Source organism: Pithys albifrons, chromosome 17 (genome assembly GCF_047495875.1).
Source record: "Pithys albifrons albifrons isolate INPA30051 chromosome 17, PitAlb_v1, whole genome shotgun sequence".
NCBI lineage: Eukaryota > Metazoa > Chordata > Aves > Passeriformes > Thamnophilidae > Pithys > Pithys albifrons.
The window spans coordinates 2,877,912-2,901,226 of NC_092474.1; the positions used below are offsets into that span (position 1 = coordinate 2,877,912).

At 43.1% G+C, this 23,315-nt stretch overlaps 1 protein-coding gene, 1 long non-coding RNA gene and 1 other non-coding gene across 19 annotated transcripts in view; all 3 read right to left on the reverse strand.

Moving 5' to 3' along the window:
- Positions 1–14,411, reverse strand: part of EP400 (E1A binding protein p400) — a 47,401-nt gene extending 32,990 nt beyond the window's left edge. For 10 of the 12 annotated variants that reach the window (XM_071572497.1, XM_071572501.1, XM_071572498.1 and 7 more), the window contains exons 1-9: positions 14,320–14,411; positions 10,796–12,148; positions 4,847–4,937; positions 4,322–4,429; positions 3,245–3,624; positions 2,726–3,028; positions 1,814–1,999; positions 342–482; positions 161–239 (exon numbers count right to left, since the gene is read on the reverse strand). In XM_071572497.1, the coding sequence (XP_071428598.1) occupies positions 161–239; positions 342–482; positions 1,814–1,999; positions 2,726–3,028; positions 3,245–3,624; positions 4,322–4,429; positions 4,847–4,937; positions 10,796–12,118 (2,611 nt within the window). In that variant the 5' untranslated portion in view covers positions 12,119–12,148; positions 14,320–14,411. Of the gene's footprint in view, positions 1–160; positions 240–341; positions 483–1,813; positions 2,000–2,725; positions 3,029–3,244; positions 3,625–4,321; positions 4,430–4,846; positions 4,938–10,795; positions 12,149–14,092; positions 14,184–14,319 lie in introns of those variants that run through there. The other 2 variants (XM_071572489.1, XM_071572495.1) reach the window with 2 other exon arrangements.
- A 97-nt stretch (positions 14,412–14,508) lies between these two features.
- LOC139680077 (uncharacterized) lies at positions 14,509–22,147 on the reverse strand. Of its 6 annotated transcripts, XR_011699300.1 has the most exons (8): positions 22,088–22,147; positions 19,964–20,957; positions 19,622–19,835; positions 18,849–19,021; positions 17,770–18,102; positions 15,836–16,026; positions 15,217–15,295; positions 14,509–14,746 (listed from the first exon to the last, which is right to left on the reverse strand). It is a non-coding gene; the product is annotated as an uncharacterized lncRNA (long non-coding RNA). The 6 variants fall into 6 exon arrangements; XR_011699297.1 differs by having other exon boundaries at positions 17,770–17,933; positions 19,622–20,957; XR_011699295.1 differs by having other exon boundaries at positions 19,622–20,957.
- LOC139680152 (small nucleolar RNA SNORA49) lies at positions 16,484–16,622 on the reverse strand. The gene has a single exon (XR_011699316.1). It is a non-coding gene; the product is annotated as a small nucleolar RNA SNORA49 (small nucleolar RNA).
- Positions 22,148–23,315: the final 1,168 nt, after the last annotated feature.

Sequence of the window (23,315 nt, forward strand, 5' to 3'; positions counted from 1 at the left end):
AAAATCTAATATAAAAACATAAAACCCCATAACTCACTGTTCAGATCTATTTTATTTGCAATTCACAATTATATCACCAACAAGATCAATCTGCTCTGAGTGAAATTACACAAAACAATAGGATCAGAATTTAGGCTGTATTTCTTATGAAATGGAATACCTTTCCTTGAAATTCTCTTCAAATTCAAAGCTTTTTTCCTTTTCTCTTGAAATTCAATTTGCAGTTTTATTTCAACAACCTGCAATGTAAACCACATCTAGTAAGGCACTTACATTTCAATAAATTACTGAAGATGAAAAAAAGCACAACTTGCACAAGTCTTAATAAGTTGGTGCTTTACCTGCTCAATGTTAGACCAGAAATATTCTATTTCTCTTGCAATGGATGCAGCAATTCGCCTTAGTTTGTTCTGTTCTTCCCTTTTAGCTCGTTCTTCATTAAGTTTCTTTTCTTCATGATAACGAGCTACAGTTCTTACCATCTAAAATACCATGAAATACTGAATTAGGTTACCTCAAAAGACATAACACTGCATTTCTTAACCATTATAGTGGTTATCAGCTGCCAAATACTGACCACAGCTTTACACACATAGCACTTACCTCCAATATTTCTAATTCTTACCATGCAAGTAAAGCAACAGACATGAAACTCAAAGAAAATACACAAACTATAACTAAGCAATCAAGTAGGAAACACTTAATTCACTCTCTCAATATACAAATTATAAAAACAATCCACAAAAATTGGCAGCAAACAAACAAAACTTTTTTTTTCTTCCAGACAGCACATATGAAGTCACAGACACAGAGACCAAAGCTAAAATGAGTTCAAAATGAGTGTACATACATGAGTGAAAGACCAGTCAATGGCTGTTAAGACTGACTTGATTGCAACCTTCAGTTCAGGAGGTCCCTAAAACACTGACTTCCAGAAGTTTGAGCCATAGTGCCAGGGCAAGGATCATTTCATAGTTGCCCTTGCTGTTTCTCCTGTTCTTAAAAACCTACCACTGGCCATAAATGGAAATCCAGCTTTAAATTCTATTTAAAATGTAGATTATTTATTGTACAAAACGATATACCTATTTTAATACTTTGCTTCTGAGCTTCCATCATTTCAGAATACACAGTGTAAAACAACAGGGAATTTAAACCTTCAGTTGCTCTCTTCATTACCCTATGATGGTCATAAATTTAGCAAAAAAGATGCAACGTAGTTGGAATCCACAGAAAACTCCTGCTTGTTGTAAATAAACAGACTTTACTTATTTCATCTCACACCACTCCAATTTCCATTCCATTACTGTATCCCCACTGTGCTGCTCTCTTCCCCTATGGAAACAGTTCTCCACCATGTTTGCACTGCTGTCATTACTCTCATTTTTTCTGAGATTAAGAAAGAAGAATTAGATCAACAACAACATCCAATGGAAGTTATTTACAAAATTCTGCACTCACTCTTCATTGAGGGGAAATAAGTAATTTGTGAGAGAGGTATGAGAGCTCTACTTTTTATATATGGAACAGTCAACATATTGAGAAGGTCCCTAAACAAGGTATTTGATTTCCAGATGAATAAAATCCACAAAATCCTGAACTATTACTTGCATCCACAATCCATACAATTATCTAGTCTGTTTTAAATGCTAGAATATCCAAATTTGACAAAAAGGCTCCTCATTTGAGCTAAAAACTGGTGGTCATCTTCCCATCATTTCTGTGTGTACAAAAAGGTACTTAAATAGCTTAACTACCAAGCTGAGGGAGATCAACATCAATTGTTCCTAGTTAAAAAGTGTTTTTCAAGTACCTTCTTAGCAGTTGCCATCTTCCACTTTCTCTCTTGGGCAAAATCAGTTGCCATCCACTGCATTTCTTCCAGCAAATAATCCCAGTGAGATTTTGGTCTTGGAGCCTCTTGAAGTTTAGGCAGTCGCCTTGGGGACCATAAACCTTCTTTTCTCAGCTCTGCTATTCGCTGATGGATTTGATTTTCCTTAGAAAGAAGTACACATAGTTACAATGAAGCTGCAGAATGCACCTAAAATACCATAGAATCATAGAAAAATAATAATAGCTCCCAGTTCATTAAACTAATTGACAGGAAAAAAAGGTGTAAAAGCAGGACACACATATTACAAATACTAAGTCTGAACATTGACTAAATCCAACTTATATATACAGACAATCATAGTACTTCAACCTGTATTACAAGAGGCACTTTGTTAAATAACAGGACAAAAAAGGTCCAGTGGACAGCACAAAAAAAGTTGTAAGACACATGCAACCCACAACCAAAAAATTCATTTTATAAAATAAATTGAAATTGCATATGTATTTATCCACAGAAGAGAAACATATCTTCATTAATACTGATAGATTTTGTGAAAAAAGAAACAAGGTTTCCATGATGTTCCTGTTGAATAAGCAAAACAACATCTCCAGTTAATTGTAAAAATCAGTAATGTTGCAGTCACCTCCAGTGAGCAGACAGAACCAACAGAAAAAACACAGTGACAGCATGAAGACCAGTAAGTTGTCTTCAGCTTCTCCAAATGCACATAAAAACAAAACTCATCATGTAAAGCAGTCTGAAAAAAACCCCAAAGGACTCTTTGCCACAAACCCCAGCCATTTTGTAACTCAAAACACATCACTCGTGTTACTTGTTACTGTGTGTTAACTGTGCATAAGTTTCAGGGGAAAATTAAAAATATCTTACCAGCTTTACTTGCTCAGCAAGTTTGTCTTGAGAGTTCTCCTGTGGTAGTGCTGCTGCATTCTGAGCTGGACTTTGTGTTTTAGGGGCTGCTGCTACTGCTAAGCCTGGGGGTTTGGATGCAATAGGAGACAGGGACTTGTTTGTGGCTGGAGAGGTCCTGTTTGTTTGCACTGGGTATGGAGAAGGGGGAGCTGTGCCTGAGATCGTTGCTGGCGCCGTGGATGAGGTAGGTGGTGCCGTATTTGCTGTAAGACGCTGAGAAGTCTGAGCAGCATCTGCAGGTGGTCGTGTCAGAGCCACAGTCTGCCCAAGAAACACACTGGATGAGTTTAGGAGTCGATACTTGGTCTACATTACAGCAGAACATAAGAAAGAATTTAACTGAATAAAAAATTTACACCACCAGTTTTATAAGGAAAGGACTCAAGTGTCCAGTGGAATGAAAAAGTTAAAACAGAGTTCTTAGATTTTACAGGGCATTGAAACAAACATATTTTCACTCCCATAAAGTTCCCATACCTGTTGCTGGACTGTAGCTTGTGGCTGTGACACTTGGCTTGGCGTCTGTCCTTGCACATGGATTGCTGGTGGCACCTGCTGTTGGAGCGGTGCTGGAAGCGGAGCGGCCGTCAGGGGCACATTTTGAGGCTGGATCTTCACCTGAATTTGAGGCTGAGCTGGAGACTCCACGATCTGTGGCTGCTGCTGTGTGAGCTGCAGGGTGGCTGGGAGGGATGTCATGGGGACACCGGTGGGCTGCAGCCTCCCTGGCAGCTGCGGGGGCGGCGTGTGCAGACTGGCCGCGTTCTGCACCGGAGGGCCCTTCGAGGGGTCGTACTGCTGCTGACTCTGCTTCTGCCCCGTCAGCTGCACCGTCTGAGGAGTGGGAGGCATTCCACCTACAAGGCAAGAGGAAACACAGTACAGATGAAATCAAAATGTCCAATTCTCTCTACTGACAGAAAGAGGAAATCAACGGCAAATAGTGTTTTGTTACTTACTTTGCCACAAGACACCATCACTTGAAAATACCACATCACAATCACAAAATAAATCACCATTACAATAAACAACAAAGTACTTCATGCACAGGACTGTAACTAAAATTTGGAGCATAGCAACTACAAAAGAGCATGTCATTGTAATTCTTCTAAATTTCATATACTCAAAAAAAAAAGAATGGTGAGCTAATGGAATTTAACCTAAAATAAGAGCATCAAGTCTAAATACTACTTAGTTCCTAATACATTCACTCTAACACAAATTCTAAAGTGTGGCACAACTAATGAATAGAAATTTTTCATGATGTTCAAATTAGGTGGTTTCCTTTTCATAAATCACTGGGCTCAGTTCCAGAATTTTCAGATTAGCCATTTTGCACCAGCACCTGTGACGTATTTCCATGCCCACATGCACCTTTGGAGCCCGTCACTCAGCTCCTTAAACAAACCAGGCATTGCATACCAAGTATTAATTTACATGGAGAAGTGTGTGGTGGGACTAGGATCTTGGAAGGCTGGAAGCCCAAGTTTCTAGTCCCATCACTAACATCTCCTTGTTAAATTAATGTGCAATTGGCATGTGGTGACACAGTACCTTGTGCCGTTGGCATTAGCTGTTGAAGAGGAACTCCTGAAGCCACACCCGGGTGCTGAAAAACCATCCCATGACGGCCCACTTCAATTCGTGGTCTCTTAGACGAATCTGTGATATTCAAATTCCATTTATGGCATGGTATAATGGAATGGGTTCAATTTTACAAAGCAAACTACTACACATGATTCCAACATCAGCTCAGAAAGCTATGACTATTATACATGTGTAGCATTTATGAAGAACATGCTCCAAGGGCAGAGTCCCTCTGACTTCAAATTGGCCATCTCCAATCTTCTCAGCCAGAACAATCAACCTAACAAAGTCTCCATGCCTGCCAAATCCAGGCCTATGTACTGTGAGTGGAGTGCACTCTTCACACAGCACCATTCACAGTAGATAGTCCTAAGGATCCAGCAATTCCCAAGGTGAGGCAAAACTGGATTTCGTGAGTTACAGAACAGTGGGCTCCATTCACTGCTTGGGAAAAAAAGTGAATGAAAGTGAAATTGTGCCTGTGGAACATACCTGCTGGTGCAAGGGCCTGCTGCTGTCTCTTAAAAGCTTCAATCTCTATGGTGCTCACAGTCCCCGTTCCCGCAGTCCCTGTATGCGTTTGCTACAGGGAAAAGAAAAACCACAGAAGTTCAATCTGTAGATGGTCTAACACCAGAATATAATTTACAAATGGATCTAAAGTCAGCACAGTACAAATCCTTCAGAACAGCTGTAGGAAAGGAAACAAGAGTCATTCGATATCTGTAATCAAGTTTCAGATGTCCACAATGCACAGATACCCTTCACTGCGATTAGGTTGTAAAATGGGAACTAAACTGTTGAAGTTGGTTATATATAAAATACACCTGTATTTTGTTACAAGTGATACCAAACCCAGGAAAATGGGATATGAAAAAATAAAAACCAAACACAAAAACTGGCCCAATATTTTTATTACTTTTTTTTAATAAATGGAATTTTTCATTAGTGTGTTTCCTCTGTGTGAAACATCAGTAATATACAAACTAACTCTCATCCTGAAAACAGCTTATTTTAGTCTCTACCACTCTCATTCTCAGGATAGAGCTCTGTGACAGTTACCCTTGAAATATTTCAGGAAAAACTCAGAAGATGGAATAAAAGAACCTCAGCCAAATTACACAAGTTCCAATTCCAGTTTTCCAGATGCCAGACTTGCACCTGTTTGCACAGCTGGCAAAATGAGTGCCATGAATAAACTCAGTGAGGAGAAACAACATTGCCACAAGGCTAAGGGGACATCAGAGCTCACCAGAAATTGCTATACATTTTGTCTGAGGATAACCAGCAAAGAATTGAATTAACAAGCCTGGAAGAGCACTACTGATACTGAGCTGCAGAAGGAATCACTGGAGTTTGATTCAGCAAGTTTGAATTTAGCTTCAGTAAGATTACACAGTGCATTATTTTTAAATCACTATATTTAATATTGGCAGTGATGGCAAGAATATATCCTAGAGAAACCTTTCAGTGTCAAACACAGGTGACAGCTCACATGTGGGATTACTGAAGCAAACAAGTTTGTGTATATGACAATTTTCATGCTCTTTAGGCCCTCAGCATATTGGCAAGTACTTATTAATGTCCATCAATGCTTGTGCAAGTCCAATTCCTTTCAGTGAATTTCCAAGTCATATTTTTAAATTCTTCTCAGTATTTTGCCATGCCATACCCAAAATTCTATTATGAAAATTAATACAAGAAAAATAAGGGCTATTCCCAAAAATGTTGTAAGAGATTCCATCAGAAAAGACAGACTTCATGTATGACAGTCTCTAGGTCTCAAGAAACAAGCTAATTTAGCACTCTGGTTCTCCAAGTGTAATTTTCTGATGGTGAGAGCCTTTGCCATGTTGAGGTACAGTAAGGGTTTGCAAATGTTGTGAACATTTTTTATGACAATATAACAAAGACAATCATTTGCCATAAGAATCTTCTAGTTTATTCGCAGGCCTTTTCTTCTCTGATTTTTAATATAAATTTTACCAGTGTAAATTAAACCTATGGAAGTAAACACCAGTCTACATTGAAATAAACTACAGCAGCCATATCCTACATCTTCAGTGCTTCATCAAATAGTATTAATAATCCCAGGCAACATCACCTAAAACAACTGTGTTTCACACACTCCTTGAATATCTCTCATGCCACTCAATCAACAGCTACAAATTAATAATATTTAATCTTTTTGCCGCTGTGAGGGCATTTGTGGCCACTCCAGAGACCCAACTACAGTCTTAAGATGTAAATTTTGGTTTTAAGCATCTCTGACTCATATTCATCCCTAATGGTCACAATTCACTGCCATCTCACAATCAATAGGATCAAGTTTTCAAAATTTGTCTTTTCACAAGGCTGATATGCAGCACATTTCAAGTCCAAGAACCAGTGTCTGGCAGAGCATCATACACATGGACATTTACAGAACTTTCAAAATTAGTCACAAGAACTTATTTTGTATAATGCTACTGAATTAACTAACAAATTCAGCTTATGTTCCATTTGCATCAAATGCTTTCTGAGACATCAGTTTAAGAAAGTACATGCTCCAAACTCCCCTTCAAATGCCATTTATTTCACCTGCAATCTCACTCTGGATGATCACATACTCACAGTTTCAGGCTTCATCTCTGCTTTAGGATTTTTGACTGGCATTTTCCTAAGAATGTGCCTCCCAGCTGTCTGCATTATCACCATGCAAAGTAGGCCAGACACTTCAAAGAGCAGAGATGTTACATCTTTATAAACTGCAGTCACATACACTAATATTAGACTAAAACTGTCCCAACTCTAATTAAAATAATGCAGCTCTCCAGAGGTCATGATTATGCAGCACATCCACAACAATCATTCTGAGTGCTGCACTTACTCAGATCTGAATGGTGATGTTGATTGGGACACATTATTTCTCTATAAACAGTTGCAAAGAGAAAGATTGATGGAAAGGGATGCTGCTTTCTCTTAGCAATTCGTGCTAAAAAGTATTGTCACACAGAGAGCTTTTAGCATGAACCAGTTTCTCTGCATCTGGTCTGAAATGGTACAGCACTTTCAGGAGTAGTTCCTCACTGCTGCAGCTACAGGTTGATGATAACCCTAATCACTACAATAAATAATCTGATACCATATTACATGTTTTAAACAACTTAGATGAAGCCTGACTGCCTAAGGAGACTCCCAAGACATGTCAGTATTTGGTTTAAGGAAGAGCTCTCAGTGCAAGTCCCTTCACTACACAACTCCTTTGTGTGTTATTCACAGGGAACATCCCTTTTGTGACACACAGGAACACAACCCATTTTATATTTCATTTAACTCTCCATTTTTGAAAGCCTAGATAAAGGCAGTACAGACTGTACAGCTGCTGTGGTATAGCAGAATAATTCACCCTGTAACATCTGCTACGCATATAATTGAACTAAAAGGTAAATATTTTAATTGCAGATTGAATTGGAATATATTATTTCTCATGGTATATAAGCAATGGTGTCTGGGTAACAAGAGTTGAAGGCAGCTGCATAAGCCCATACTAGCCTGAACTCAGAAGCTGCATCATCACTGATCCATAAAAATTTGCATTGATTGTCACATTTATTTCTTGACTTTCTTCAGCATTCCCTCACAGAAAAAAAAGGAAAAAAATGGTTATAAAAATAAGGCCTTCTGTTTCTTCTTCCCAGCGTTTACAGAGAGCTAATGGAAAGCAGTTAATTACTTAAAACAAATTGTGTCAGAGGGTTAGTATTGTTGTTCAGAATATTTCATGGAAGGTAAATCCAAAACCTTCTGTAGCCATAGTCAAAACCTTTAATGCATAAGGGGAAAAAAGAAAAGAAATTTAGAAGAAATCCACAATTACAATGCCACAGACAAAGAACCCATATTGTCACTACGCAGAATGCACAAATGAACCAAATGCATCAGGGAAACAAAAGACAAACAAACCAAAGTGAAAACATTCAAGCTGAAAGTTAATGAAATAAGCCAGCAACCTGGAGACAAAGCTTTAACTTCCTCAAGGCTTCAGTTATACTGAGGCATTTGAAGACTGCAAAGGTTTTTTTGTTTTGTTTAGATGATAAGGGATGGGCTTTTGGGAAAATTCTAATTCATCTAAGAAATACCAAATCTGAATGAAGAAAAAAAATCTGGGATGAAACTACATTTTAGAACCATTGAAAAGTACCTGAAATGGTTGCTGCTGGGATGAAAAAGCAGCAGAAACATTTGGAGGAAGCTGGGTTGCTATAGCGACAGGAGTACCAGTCTGCCCATCCTTTCCTGTCACAACCTTTACCTGAGAGAAATATTTTGGGAAAAAAAAAGAAGGGAGAATCATTTTCTTTTTAAAAGTTTTTCCTCTTTTTTTTTTTTCACTGTTCAACACACTCCTTTGGTTCTGATGGCACCTCACTGAAGAGGGGATAATAACTCAGCCACCATCAGTGTAGCTTGGTTTGAGCACAACCTGTTTTTAGAGTTCTGCCTTACTTTTAAAAGCAGAACAGAGCACAGCCTTGACTGTTTATAGTGACTTAGTGACTTCTCACCACTAGAAATCTTTTCTTAAATTCAGTTAACAGAAAGTGTGTTTAAATTTAATGATTGCTGCTGCTAACAGACAACAAATTAGCATGACAGACAGTTTGAACGTGTAAGAGAGCTTCAACATTTATTTAAGCAATGAGCACAGCCACCATTCGCTCTCCCCTGGAATTCCCAAAGAGATCAGCCTTTCCAGGCAAGGGATGAAGCGCGTTGTTGCTTTAGCAGAAAGTGATAAAGAGGGGGAAGGGGGAAATAAAACAGAAGACAACAACAACAACAGAAAAAAAAAAAGAAAGAACATACTCAAAAGATGTCTTAGTATTGCAAAAGGATTAATCACTTAAAAACACGTAAAGACTTTTGCTGTTGCACTTTACAAAATTCTCCAGTAGTTACAGAGTCGAGTGGCTTCCACAAACAAAAGAGGATCCACCACGAGAAGGCAGTGAAGTACAGCAAACTCTAAACCAGCAACACCACAGGGCAAAGCCTCAACTGATGTAAAGTGTAGTAGCACCACTGACTTCAGTGAACCTGTACAAGTCACACCCACTAAAGATCCCTCAAAATGGGCAAACGGTAGTTAAAAATACCTGGCATTTCAGCTGACAAACATGCAACCCAACAAGAACACCTAAACAATTTGACAAAACATAAACCAGGTGAAAAAATACTGAATATCCATTGTCAATAAATTACAGTAACAGACTAGCTTTTATGTTACTAATAGAGCAAGAAATTATTCCTTCTAAATTAGCAATAACTATCATAAGCAGAAATACGTTTTTCCTAACCAAGAAGCTTAGACAATAAAGCAAATTAAACTTCAGCTGTTAAACCGTTAAAACTTGCCACGAATTCCAGCTGCAAGACACGACTGCTAATGATTCACACCTAAGAGTCATCAACTTTCACTGAAGGCATTTAAAGCAATTAGAGTTTCTCTACATAATAGGTTTGGCTCTTCTACAAACTGGTAGTTAAATGCCCATATTTTCACAAATTTTAAAAGGGATTTAGAAGCGCCAGGTGGTGCAGGGGCACCAGTTAATGTCTCCCCTGCTGCAGCCACGTGCCATGCTCGTGGGCAAGCTCAGCACCAGCATCCACGGTGTGCTGGGGATCAAGAACTGCACAAACAGGTGCAAACGTGCAGGAAAAGCTGCAGAGAACCTTTCTGTGGCAAGCTTGTTTCAAGTCCTTTGCCATTAATAAACAATGTATTCAACTTAGTTAGCAATTCAAACCTTTGCAACAAAGTGAACACTTGTTAATTACCAGTCTGAAGCCCTGGTTGGTCGATGTTTTAGACAGCAACACGTGCACAGGGCAGCCGAAGCAACCTGATGGTACCACTCACCCTTACACGTTATCATTCACATGTTCTTTAACTAATTAGCTTCATTCAGAGTTTTTCTTGGCCAGGAAACACTGAGATTCTGTAACATCTATCTAACCATAGTTACAGGAGCCAAATACAGGTTAACCTCTTGTAACACTTTCTGCTTGTTCTTCTTTGGTTTGTGTAAGCCTAGCAAGTGAAATTTAAATAACAATTCCTAGTCATATCCATTCTAATAGTTTAAATCAGTTTTCACAATAATGCCATCTTTATTAGTATGCTACTAACCAGGATAGTGAAAGCTCCTTTCCCCTCTCTACTCTTTTCTTTCAAATACATATATCTAACAGCACATTCAAACCCACCCATCAACTCACACTATCGAGCAGAACTGCATTCTCTCAGACCAACTATTTAATGAAAAACTGCCAGACTTCATTAAGGAAAAATTACTTTTCAGGCCCTGTGACACTCTCTCATACTTCACAATCCAGGTTCTACAACTTCATCTATGATTTTATTCGAAAAACGTTAACCAACAGATTTCTTACCTCATCATTGATGACCTCAGATTGTTCTTCTTCCTCTTCCTCCTCCAGATCCAGGTCATTTTGCCTCAGGTATGCTTGGAGTGGAACACAATGTTTCTTCTTGAAAGCTAAAAAGTCCATCATATTCCCTTGAAGATGTTGCAGGAAAAAAAGTTCAATCAAACACTCCTTAAAAGTTTCCTTAAGAATTTCCATCTGCTTGTGGTGATGATCCAAACATAGTTTTCTCATTTGAGCAGTCTCTTGGTTGGCAGGAGGAATCTCCTCCAATTTTTTGGGTTGTTTCTTCACTGCTGTATTAGCTGTAGGAGTGAGAGGAAGACTCGACAGCCCCTGTGGTACAGTGGCCCGTGAAGGACTTGTGGGAGGAGGAGGTGATGTCATTCCAAACGCACTAGGTCCTCCAACTCCTGCTATCAATCCACCAGAAGTCCTGTCAAATCCAATGGGTCTCCCCAGCTGCTGCCCTTGAAGCACTTGCTGCTGCTGTTGCATAAGCTGCCCTTGGATAATATTGCTGATTTGGGGTGGCAAGCTGGTTGTCGTTATATGGCCCGGGCTAGTCAAGGATTGCATATTGGCCCCGCTGGCTACGGGGCTCTGAGGGCCCAGGTGGTGGATGGTGCCCCCAGACTGTGAGTGGGGCTGCGACAGCCGTCGCTCCCTCACCGTCGCCGGCGCCCCAGAGGACGGGAGCTGTACTTGTGCTGCAGCTCCTTGAGCAATCTGTGCGATTCCCGGTCCTTCTTGGTACACAAAGTGTCCGCCGTTGGAAGGGCTCAGGCTGATCTGTCTCACAAGCACACTCGCATCCACGAATCCTCTCGTAGGGCTCTGGCTGCACATCCCCAGGCCGGGCCCCGGAGTGCCGGCCCGGACATTCGGCAGCGCCTGCACCGGCACAGGGTTGGGCTGGGTGGGGCTTTGCGACTGCACCTGTTGAGGCAGCGGTGAAGTAACCTGGATGTAGGATGGGGATCCATGCTCGAAGCGCCTCTGCTGAGGGCTGAACTGAAAGCTCGGGGAGGTGGGGTTTGGCAGCGGCAGCGGGGTCAGTGTGATCTGCTGGTTTCCTGAGGCCACCGGGCCCACATTTTGCAGTGTGATGTTCACATTCTGCCCGGCCACCGGGCTCCGACTCATGATGAACTGCTGGATTTGGTAGCTGGGAGACTGGGGGGCAGATGGACTTGCAGAAGGAGCAAAAGAAGCTGCAGGGGACTGGGGTAAGTTTGCCTGTTGTTCTTCTCCCTCACTGCCTGTGAAGGATCTGGACCTCTGGAGCTGGCGCTGGGCATTCTGAGGACCATTACCATGGTGCATTCTCACTGATCTAGGGTTTCACAGTATGCTCTAAAGAAATACAGAAAAACAGAAATTCAGGGGAGGTAAAAACACTTCTGTAACTCAAACTATTTAGGTACTCTTAGAAAAACTACCTCATAGAAAGAATTCTGCTATCCTGGTTTTGCAGTTATTTAAAATGTTTCAAGTTATCCAAAACTCTCAGCACAACAAAAGCTCACTTAAATCCCTCATACATTTATCTAGTTACCAAAGTGTTATTGAATAGTTATGATATACAATATAACTATAGAATATATCATAACCATGGAATATCATAGCTATACAATGATACATTCCCCTTAGCTAGTTAGAATGACTTCAAATAATAATAAAAAGAAATAAAACCCAAGACTTTTCCCCCTTTCTGTGGAACTTCAAGAATCAAGTCTCCAATATCAAATACATTTACTCTTCTTTTGTGTTCACTACTCTTAATGCTTCAGTGCTTTTAACTCTTAATAGAAAGGTCTTGTAAACACACTTGCTTACAATGTACAGTTCATTGCCTCAATAGTAACTAAAAATACAAAAATGGAGAAACTATTCAACTTAATTGTTCTAGGAAAATGCATCACAAAAGAACTCTCTGCCAAATCATCTAGATGCTTAAAAAGTACCATACTTGGTGCTTCATTTGCCTCCTCTTTCCCTCAGAGCACTTAGAGATGAAAATTAACCAAATCTGCATTTCATTTTAAATGTTGTTTATTGAGTCAAGCTACCCAGAAATCAAAAAACGGTCTGGCTTTGTGTTTCAGTCACAGAAAAACAAAAATTCCACTGACATGCACTGACACGTAGATTCAGGCTGGGAATAACAGCAGTGACTGGCTGAAAAATGAACCCTGATTTTTTTAATGAAAATCTCTCTCGTATTTTGAAAGGAACAGTTTCACTTTTGGTATTTCAGCCCAAACAAACACACAAGCACGCTGCCTTCTGTGTTCCTCACTCCCGAGTTGTTTTCAAGTGGCAACAGGCAGCAGCACCGCGGCACGGCTGGGAAGTGCTGCTGGGAAGGATGGGATGCAGCGGGAACCGCCTGTCCCGCTCCCCAGGCTGGGAATACATCAGCTCCCCGTCCTGGGTTCTCTGCAGCAATCTGCTCAAGCCCTGGGGATGCAGAGATTCCTTTCCACGCCTCGGGAAAGAGGCGGCTGCCCAGGAAGGTGCAGCAGGGAGGGCAGCGCTGTCACAGCGCCCAGCAGTGACAAGAGGCACCGAGAGCCCGGCACCTCCCGTGCCAGGGGCACCGCGGTCGGCAACGGGCTCAGCCCGGCGGGTCACTCCTCTCCTGAACCGGAGCTCATTCCCGAGGGATATCAGCTCTCCCGCACCGGAGCTCATTCCCGACAGGTGCCCGCTCTCCCGCACCGGAGCTCATTCCCGAGAGATCCCGACTCTCCCGCACTGGGCTCATTCCCGAGGGATCCCGGCTCTCCCGCACTGGGCTCATTCCCGAGGGATCCCGGCTCTCCCGCACTGGGCTCATTCCCGAGGGATTCCGGCACTCCCGCACCGGAGCTCATTCCCGACGGATTCCGGCACTCCCGCACCGGAGCTCATTCCCGACGGATTCCGGCACTCCCGCACCGGAGCTCATTCCCGAGGGATTCCGGCACTCCCGCACCGGAGCTCATTCCCGACGGATTCCAGCTCTCCCGCACCGGAGCTCATTCCCGAGGGATCCCGGCTCTCCCGCACCGGGGCTCATCCCGGCATGTTCTCGCCTCTCCCGCTCCCAGGAATTCAAATCTGAGCGAGCTCTCTCTGCAGAGCAGGAAGGGGGAAAAATCCACTCCCTGCAGTTCCCTTTTGCAAAAGATTTAACAATCCTTCAATTCTTCGCGGCGTTGTGGCTCTTTCGCAGCGCCGACACCAAACAATTAAGATTCAAACGATACAACCCTATCGCCAGCGACAAGCTCCTATTATCCTAATTACCCTCACCTCGCTAACACTCACGGCTCCGCCGAAAACACAGGCCCACAAGGGAGCTCCCGGAGCGGGGATCGCCCTTTTGTGTGCGAGCGGGGCCGCCCGGGCCCGGGGCGATCAGCGGCCCTGCCCGCGCCCCCCGCCCCGTGGCTCCGCGGCCGCGCCCCGAGGCCCGGCGGGCGGTCGGGGGGCAGCGCAGGGCCCGTCCGGCCGCGCAGGGCCCCGCGGGCCGCACTCACCGCCGGCCCCGCGCACGAACCGCGGGCGGGGGCGCCGCTCCCACCGCCGGCCCGACACGCTCCGCGCCCCGCCGCGCCTGCGCCGCGCCCCGCGCCTGCGCCAACCGCCGCGCCTGCGCGCACGGAGGGGAGGGAGGGGGAGAGACCCGCGGCCTCCTGTCGCGATAGCAACGAGACTCGGCGACAGCATAGAAAATGTGGTGTTTATTGTGGTGCTGACAGCGGAGGGAAGGAGCTCCTGTCCGCGCAGGGAGCAGGGCTGGCGCTTTCCTCCAAGATTTGGTGTGAAAGTCCACAAATGTTGGGAGCTCGCGGGACGTGTCGGCTGGCCAAGGCGGGCCTGGGTTTGCCCCTGTGGCTGACGCCGGTCTGGGGTTTGTTCCTGCTGCTCCCGCGGCTGAGGAGCTGTTGGTTCTTCAGTCAAGGCCTGCGACAACAAAGAAATGCAAGGAGGGATCACACCAAGATGCCTCTTTTTAATTCTTATGTAGAACCCACAACTGTGACCATCAATTTGTGTAAAGATTATCCTGAAATTAATTCCTAGCTGTTTACAGCGATAATTGCAATCAAAAATTCTGACTTGATAAAAAAAATTACTGTATATTTCAAGGTTGCCTGCTACTGATATTGCTGAAATGCCAAAAAAAGGAGATTAAAAATGAGAAGTGATAAAGGAGCAGATCTGGAACAGAGAGCTGAGGCAATGGAAGGGGATCAGGCAGCCAAACCCCAAACTGGACAACTTCCAGTCTTCCAGACACCCTTGGTACACTTTTTCTTATTACCAGCCTTTGCAACTGTTTCTACATGAAAAAGTAACTGAAAAGATTTGAAAATTAAAAGAATTGAAAAGGTATGTACAGAGTGGAATTCACCTGGAAAAACTGAACAGACCTTTCCCTGCCCCGTTGTAGGCTCTGCACAGATGGAAACAGCCTCAGGCATTGGCAGTGACAGGTCATAGCTCTCTGTGCTGAAAGTAAATGAAGCAGCTTAAGCTAACTGAATTTTGTGCAACTGTTTTAATATTCATGACTTTTTAAGGCAAAGAACATCAAAATTCTGGAAGTGGAATCTGCAATTATGGTCTGACACAGCTGGGGATTAGCAGAGAACTCCAGCCAGTTCTTCACCCAGAAATACAACATTACACTGTCAGATCCAAGCAGAGTTGAAAGCCTGGGCTGACCCTCCTGGTCCATCACATCAAGTAAGGCATTTCTTGTTTATTAAGAATTGCAAACACCCACATTTGTTTTGACTGTCCCAACACAGAAGTCCAGATGGTTTGTAAGCTGAAAGTGGGAAGGAAAGATTGGAACAGAAGAAACAGTAAGGGAAAGGACAGGATCTTCATTTTCCCTCTAGTCTGAAGGGAAGATGTGTGATATAATCTTTAAAGGGGTCTTAAAAGACCAAAGTGTGACCTCAATCACAAATCCCAGTTTTACCCAAAACAATCTTCCCTCTATTTTTGATTTCAAAACACCAATACTGTTTCTTAGAATGTCACCTGTCTGTGTGGATATCTCTGCCTCTTGCAATTTTGTCACACCATTCCTCAGCCTTTGTGTCCACCAACAGATCTAAATCCCAGAAGACAACAGCATTCCCATCTATGTGACTGACACCTGTGGAAGGAGGGTGGGAAGAAAGAACAGCACAGAAGAACCCCTTGTCTTGGCTGAAGTTTTGTATGGATTCCTAAAATGTGGAAACAAGCAACTTAATTACAAATTAACATTAATTAAGAATAAATCTCTAAGAAAACTTTTTAACAGAATAAGAAGACTGGAAAAATTGCTTCCTTACATCAAGCATACAAACATTTAAAATTATCTGACTGTCCACATTACAGATCTACACAATTCAAAATTAATTTGTCTACCATTAAAACTATTAATTTATTGTGCAGTCAGATAAAAATCTGAAGATCTATTACCTTAATCACATTACAAATCCTATGAGTAAGCACACCTGACTATTATATCTTGTACATACTTCATAATTTTTCTTGTCTACTGAGTAAACTGAATCCCTTCTATTGTGCTGCTTTGTGTTGCTTTAAGGCAAAGTATTCTTTAGGTTTCATACAGCATCTGACAGGGATCATAATGATGCAATTTGAAATAAAAAAATAAGAATAATTTACTATATTGTTAATGTTTGCTCAAACTGTAGGCCCCAGAGGATACAGAGGATCTTACTGGGGAGGGAAATGAGCATACTTTCAATTTATCCTCAGGCAATGCCAGGGCACTCTACAAAAAATAAAAGCCCCTGGAGTAAGGCTGAGGAAGTGCCAACATGAAAACAGCAACTACTCTTAAAGTACTAACAATGTAAATAACTGGAGATAACTAAAGCAAAAGCAGTTCATCAAAATGCTTTTGTGCACTAAAACATCTGCATTTCAAGCACAAATTACATAGGACTAGTGGCAAGCTTCTTGGAAACACCCTGGATGTCTCAGCAAATGGTAATATGATAGACATATTTCATATATAATTACATATTTGTGCTCCAGCTACACACATAATTTGCTTAAATAAGTAAGGAAATCATTCAAATGAGTTTGCAAATGTATTAGACTTCCCTTCAGCATTTTCCCTCCCACTATGAGCATCTATTAACTATTGGTTTGAGTAAGAGATCCTCTTACCACAAAGTGCCAACTGGGAGCACCACTCTCACTAAGAATGAGTTCTTTTTCTGCTTTAGGTATGTATTTCAGCTATCACTTCCAATTCTTTAATTTCATTAACTGCCAATGCTCCCTTCTAGCAGAATGGCCAAATAAAATTAGTGGAGGACATTCTCATTGTCACCTGTCACAGCTACATGTCACACAAGCTTTCTTGGGCTTCACTGAACATACTCTGCTCTTCTCAGGTTAATTTATTGTAAAATTTAAGTCTACATTGTTCTATGGCAAAACTACATTTGCTCCAAGACTCAAAAATGAACCCACCCAACTGCTCTTCAGAGTGAAGACTCACCAGCAGTAAACAGATAAGCTCAAAATTTAACAGAACATCTTTTCCTCCCTGCCTCCCCCAACAACAACAATAATCTTTAAGTACATCTTAGACTTAAAATTAACTAGAAGACTTAATTATTCTGTTTAGGAAATTCTACTGCAGAAGTCCCTTTCACTGTTTGATCAAAACCACAAGAGACTTCAACCCTATTGAGTGTGACAGAAAAGATCAAAGCTGAGCTTTCATGAATGAGAAGAACTGTTAAGTGGTAAGTACCACTCTCCTTTCCCTCAGAAGTCTGGCACACGGTGTTTAGCACTGATCAGTTTATAAACAAAAGTTACCAAGAGAAACAAATAATCCTGAATGAATCCTCACAGCCCTCACAAATGTTACTCATTTTCACCTGCTACTTAAAATAAATCAATCAATAACCAAATAAATAAATCACCAGAACACCACATACCTGTTTGGTTTGAGCTTTACTGGCTCAAGTCTGGGTGATGAAGGGGAGCAGCAGATCTCTTCAATAAGATTTCCAGTTACCTTCAGATGTGGCAGCATTTGTGCTTCATAGCAGGTAACGTGGTTTTCCATCCCAGTCAAATCAAAGAGAGACCAGTCTGTGTGCTTGAGTTATTCAGGTGCAGTTAAAAAAATTATGTTAATAATTCCACATTATCTGAGTATGATTGCAAAGCTCACAGCTGATGGCAGAACTGAAGTGAAACGTGAAAGAGCCAAGTCTCATGTGACTTTTCAGGGAACAGCTGCTGTTACTTGAAAAGGTTCCAACGACCTACGCCATGAAAACAGAGCATTATGCTCATGTTACCAGGAGTCAAAAACAGGGCAGCACCCTCAAATTACAAGCTCTGCCACTAATTCAATGCTTTTAATTAAAACATTTGCCTTTGTAGAACTGGTAGTTCAGACTCATCCATTCCCACCTTGACACATTAACCCCCCCTTCCTTCACAAGCCTTTGACACTCAACCTGTCCCTCTGCCTACAAATGATTTTCCCAAGAGGCTTAAAGAAGAAACTATTTCAGTTTCCCAGGACACATAATGCTACTTTTTTAGTTTTATCCTGTCTTTTTTAAGCCTCTAATATTGCTGAAATCACTGGGAAAAAAATGGATGAAGTCCCTTTCAATATAAATTCAACAAACAAAAAGTAGATAAAGTAAAACTGGAATCTGATACAGCTTCTCATCTCTAGGGCTGTTCACAGCTTAACTGTGCCCTTACTGCTCCTCAGGTCAGGACAAGCAGTTCAGGTTAACTGGGAAATTTAAGGAAAACCAGAAAATGTTGCAAAATAGTCTCACTTTCTTTGACAAGGATAGCAAATTCCAAGTATACTTACTAAATCCAGTACTACCATAAAGTCTTTTAACAAATCTTAGAAGTCACTTCTAAAAATACATGAACCAGCAGTTCAGATTTTGCAATTTAATTGGATCTGAATTATATGTAAGAAATTTTATGCCCTATGCCACCTGCTCTCCCAGTCAAATCAAGTCAAGCACAGGAGAATCACCTTCCAAAGGTCCCATCCTCCTGCATCCAGCACCAAGGAGGCACTTGTGAACTGCAGCCTGTCCAACACACAGGGGGAGCATGGGCAGCTCAGGGGGATCACACACCCTCAGCAGCTGTGTCAGAACATGGAGGACCCTGACAATGTGTCCACTTCTAAGACATTCTTGAGTTCTGTTATTTAAAATGAAAATATAATTTAAATGACCTTTTAGAAACAGTGCTTTTTAGGAGCTCAGGTCTCTCTGCACACTCAAATTGTCCTGAAATAATCTGTTAGCACCAAGTTATCAAATTGAGAAAAGTATGAGTTTAAAAATGCAGACTTCCATTCCTCCAGTTTCTCTCACATTCAAACAAAATATTAATAATTTATGGAATATATTCTGGTTTTAAAACTCACATGATCATAAAAGGGATTTTCTTAACTAGCCACTCTATTTCAAATGGAAATGACATTGGATAATATATGAAACACATATTGTCAATATGAAGGCCTTTTTTAACACCTGAATATCACTTTAAATTATCAAATTCACTGGAAAGTACAAACTGGATGTATCAGAAAAAGAATGTAACATATAACCAAGAATATTCAGTTCCTGAATAACTTTAGAATTAAAGTTAAACAAAAACTGTGACACATGGTCAATTGTTGTAAATATTTTGTCCCATAATCTGCAAATGCTGTTTGTTTATTTATGTTTCTTTTCACCTTCCAAACATCTATATAAAAATAAACAAACACAGGAGCTACATATGCAAATCTGATACCTGTTGTAAGGGAACTGGAGCTGGGACCACAACTGCTTGCTTCTTATCCCAGCCTTCTGGTTGTAGCTGCTGAAGCAAAGCTGGGTTCCTGCAGTCTGGAGCAGGTAAGGAATTATGCAAACTTGGCAAGTTTGGTCCATTTTGCTGTTGTTTTTTCTCCTGGCTAATCTGTTGAGCCACTTGACAAACAAGAGGCATTCTATCTGCAAAGAGACTTTCAAAAATTGCAATTTCAGTAAATAAAATAGCAAAATAACACAAAGAACCAAAGAAAGGGGCAATACAGTCTGTTACATAACTGCTCAAATCAATTTTCCACCACAGCCCAATAAAACTGCCTACCTGAAAGCTCTGAAGGTGCAGCACAACCAGTATGTCAGTCTAGGGTGTACTTGCCCACTTTTCCACCTGACAGCACCAAGATCTTTGTTAACAACATCCTACAGAAGGTTGACAACTACTCAACCAATCTCTATCAGGGTATCAAATGACCAAAAGGGAAAAACTTCATGCAACAACATTAATTAGGGAAAGCAACAAATTAGGCCTAGAGGGTACAAATTTAAACCTAAGGCATGGAAAATGAGATGTGCAGCACTCACTAAGGTTTCCAAGATTTTCTCCAGAGGGTTTTTAAAAAGTATAATAATTGGTATTAGATATAATGTTACAATTACAGAAAAATCTCATTAAAGCAATTATCTTTAATTACAAAGCTTAAAACTTACACTTAATCGTAAATCATTAATACATGTACTAGATGTACCAGCATTATTTTAAAGGTTGTGACTTTCTCTGTTATCAGAACTAATTATCAGTCTCTGTGAAGTACTATTTTTGAAGTGAAATAAAGTTAACCTCATGAAGTATCTCATTATCAATAAAGCAGTGCACTGGACCAACACTCCCAAAGCTCTATCCCCACTTACTTCTGATTTAAGTTTTACATTATTTTGCTATGAAATGGTTCTTTGGTCACAGAATTGCTTCCTGCCCAACTATAAAGGGAGTTATCTCCGATGACCTTTTAACTCATATTAACCACTTGAATTCTTTATCATCCCAGTAGGTTCATCCAGTTCCTTTATTTCCAGCAGCGTTCCCGCAACACCTCCTGAGTCTGGACTGGGTGTATTTGTACTTTGAAGACGACTCGGGATGGCCAACAGGTGCTTCAGTCTTTGTCCAGCCCACGGACTCATCATGACCAGCCTCGCAGGCAGCACGGAGAGGAGCGAGGCCAGTGCTGTCACACAGACGGGAGAGACAGAACCTGTACCAACAGGCTGGTGCCACTCTGTGCCGTTCATAGAGCAGAGGGGCAGGATGGTTCACCCTGTAAGCACATGACAGACCGTTCTCACAAACCCAGCAGGGTGTAAATGCTGCCTCGGAAATGCGACAGCGCCCGGGACACCACTGGCCGGCGGCGAAGCAGCTCTAGTGCGGAGACAGGTATCTGACCTGGTATCTGATAAGGTATCTGACGTGCAAGGGCAGCGCATCACCAGCCCTGCCCTGCCCTGCCCTGCTCTGCGGGCATCACCTGCACCTTTCCCGGCAGGAACACCCCGCCCGCCGCTGCGAGCTCCGCACGGCGGGGCCGCGGGTACCCGGGGAGAGAGGAGGGACCTCGCTTATCGCCCTCCCGCTGCCAGGGCAGAGGAACAGGCTCTGCCGCGGAGCTGGGCAGTGCCCGCACTCACCCCGGCCCCTCCGCTGCCCCGTGTCCCATCGCCCCGCACCGCCACCTCTGACAGCCCTGGGTGTCCGATGGCCCCGCAGCCCCTGACCCGCGCCCACACACCCTGTGCCATCCTCGCACAACCTGCACCATCCCCGCACACCCTGTGCCCCCCCCGCACACCCTGTGCCATCCCCGCACACCCTGTGCCATCCCCGCACACCCTATGCCATCCCCGCACACCCTGCGCCATCCCCCCACACCCTGCGCCATCCCCGCACACCCTGTGCCATCCCCGCACACCCTATGCCATCCCCGCACAACCCATTCCATCCCCGCACACCCTGTGCCCCCCCCGCACACCCTATGCCATCCCCGCACACCCTATGCCATCCCCGCACACCCTATGCCATCCTCGCACACCCTGTGCCCCCCCCGCACACCTTGACCTGCCCCGCACACCCTGCGCCATCCCCGCACACCCTGCGCCATCCCCGCACACCCTGTGCCCCCCCCGCACACCCTGTGCCATCCCCGCACACCCTGCGCCATCCCCGCACACCCTGTGCCCCCCCCGCACACCCTGTGCCATCCCCGCACACCCTGTGCCATCCCCGCACACCCTATGCCATCCCCGCACAACCCATTCCATCCCCGCACACCCTGTGCCCCCCCCGCACACCCTGTGCCATCCCCGCACACCCTATGCCATCCCCGCACACCCTGTGCCATCCCCGCACACCCTATGCCATCCCCGCACACCCTGCGCCATCCCCGCACACCTTGACCTGCCCCGCACAGCCCGTGCCGGCCCCTCCGGCTCCCCCGCAGCGCCCCCTCTCGGCCGCCCCTGGCCCCGCCCCCCGGGCCCTCGGCGATACCATTCGCTCTCACCGGGGGGGGGGGTCTCAGCCCACACAGGGGGAGCCGCGACCCTTCTGGTTTTATTTTATTATTGTTGTTTCCTCCAAAGGTTAGCTATGTAAGTCCCCATTTATTTCAACTGCGATACATGTCACAGTTTTGGGGCCTTCATTATATATAAATATAGGTAATGTGGGGTTTTTTTAGATTGAACTGCATAGAAGGATGGAGCTTTGGATAGAAGATACTGCAGAGAAGGTCAATAGGATGGACCTGCAAGGGATATAAAGGAAAATCCAGGCAGAGTTCATCTCCAGAGCACTTCTACACACTTGCTTTTATCAAACAAGGCTTTCAGAATAAAATAAAAAGCTCTAAAGAAAAAGCCAGATAAAATGAACAAAGAAACCCTTTTTTATAGAACAGCCATGCTCCAGGAAAAAACACTAAACAAAAAAAAAAAAAACAAGAAACAAAAAAAACCCAAGAAACAAAACAAACAAAAGAAACCCCAAACCAAAAGAATAATTTCAGAAGGAACCATAAAATTAAAGGCTTTGGCCAGAAACCACTAAATGAAGGAATAAAGAGCTGACTCCTCATTTTCAGCAAGTGCCCTATTACAAAGCAAGTCTCCCCAGACTCAGCTGGGGAGGTCTATCAAGCACTTGTACCAGTATCCAAATGCTTGGAGAGTCTTGTTCCAACCCCTCAGTGGTGTTCCACAGGCTGGGAGGGCAGAAGAGCTGCTGCTGCTGCTGCTGCTGCTGTTGCTTCTTCCATCACCTCCATGGAGAGTTGCCAACAAGAACCAGAAGTTAAACTACTGCTGGGAGAAAAGAGCACAAACTCCAGAGAATGCAGAGCCCCAAACCACAGAAAATTAAAAATCAATTCCCAAAGGATGGCAGTGCTCAGACATGTGCTTCTCATACCATTGCACACATTCTGATCAGCTTGATGGGAATCAAGAGCTCACACACATCAAGTGAACACAGGCTTGATTAGAGCCCAGAGAAATTCAGCACCATTTCTTTCACACCTGCCAAGGCAATTCAACTCTGAAACCCACAGATGGGTTTAGTGGAAACTAAACTAGCAGGAACACCTTTAGTGATCACCCCAGGAAATGCTACTTCATGGCTG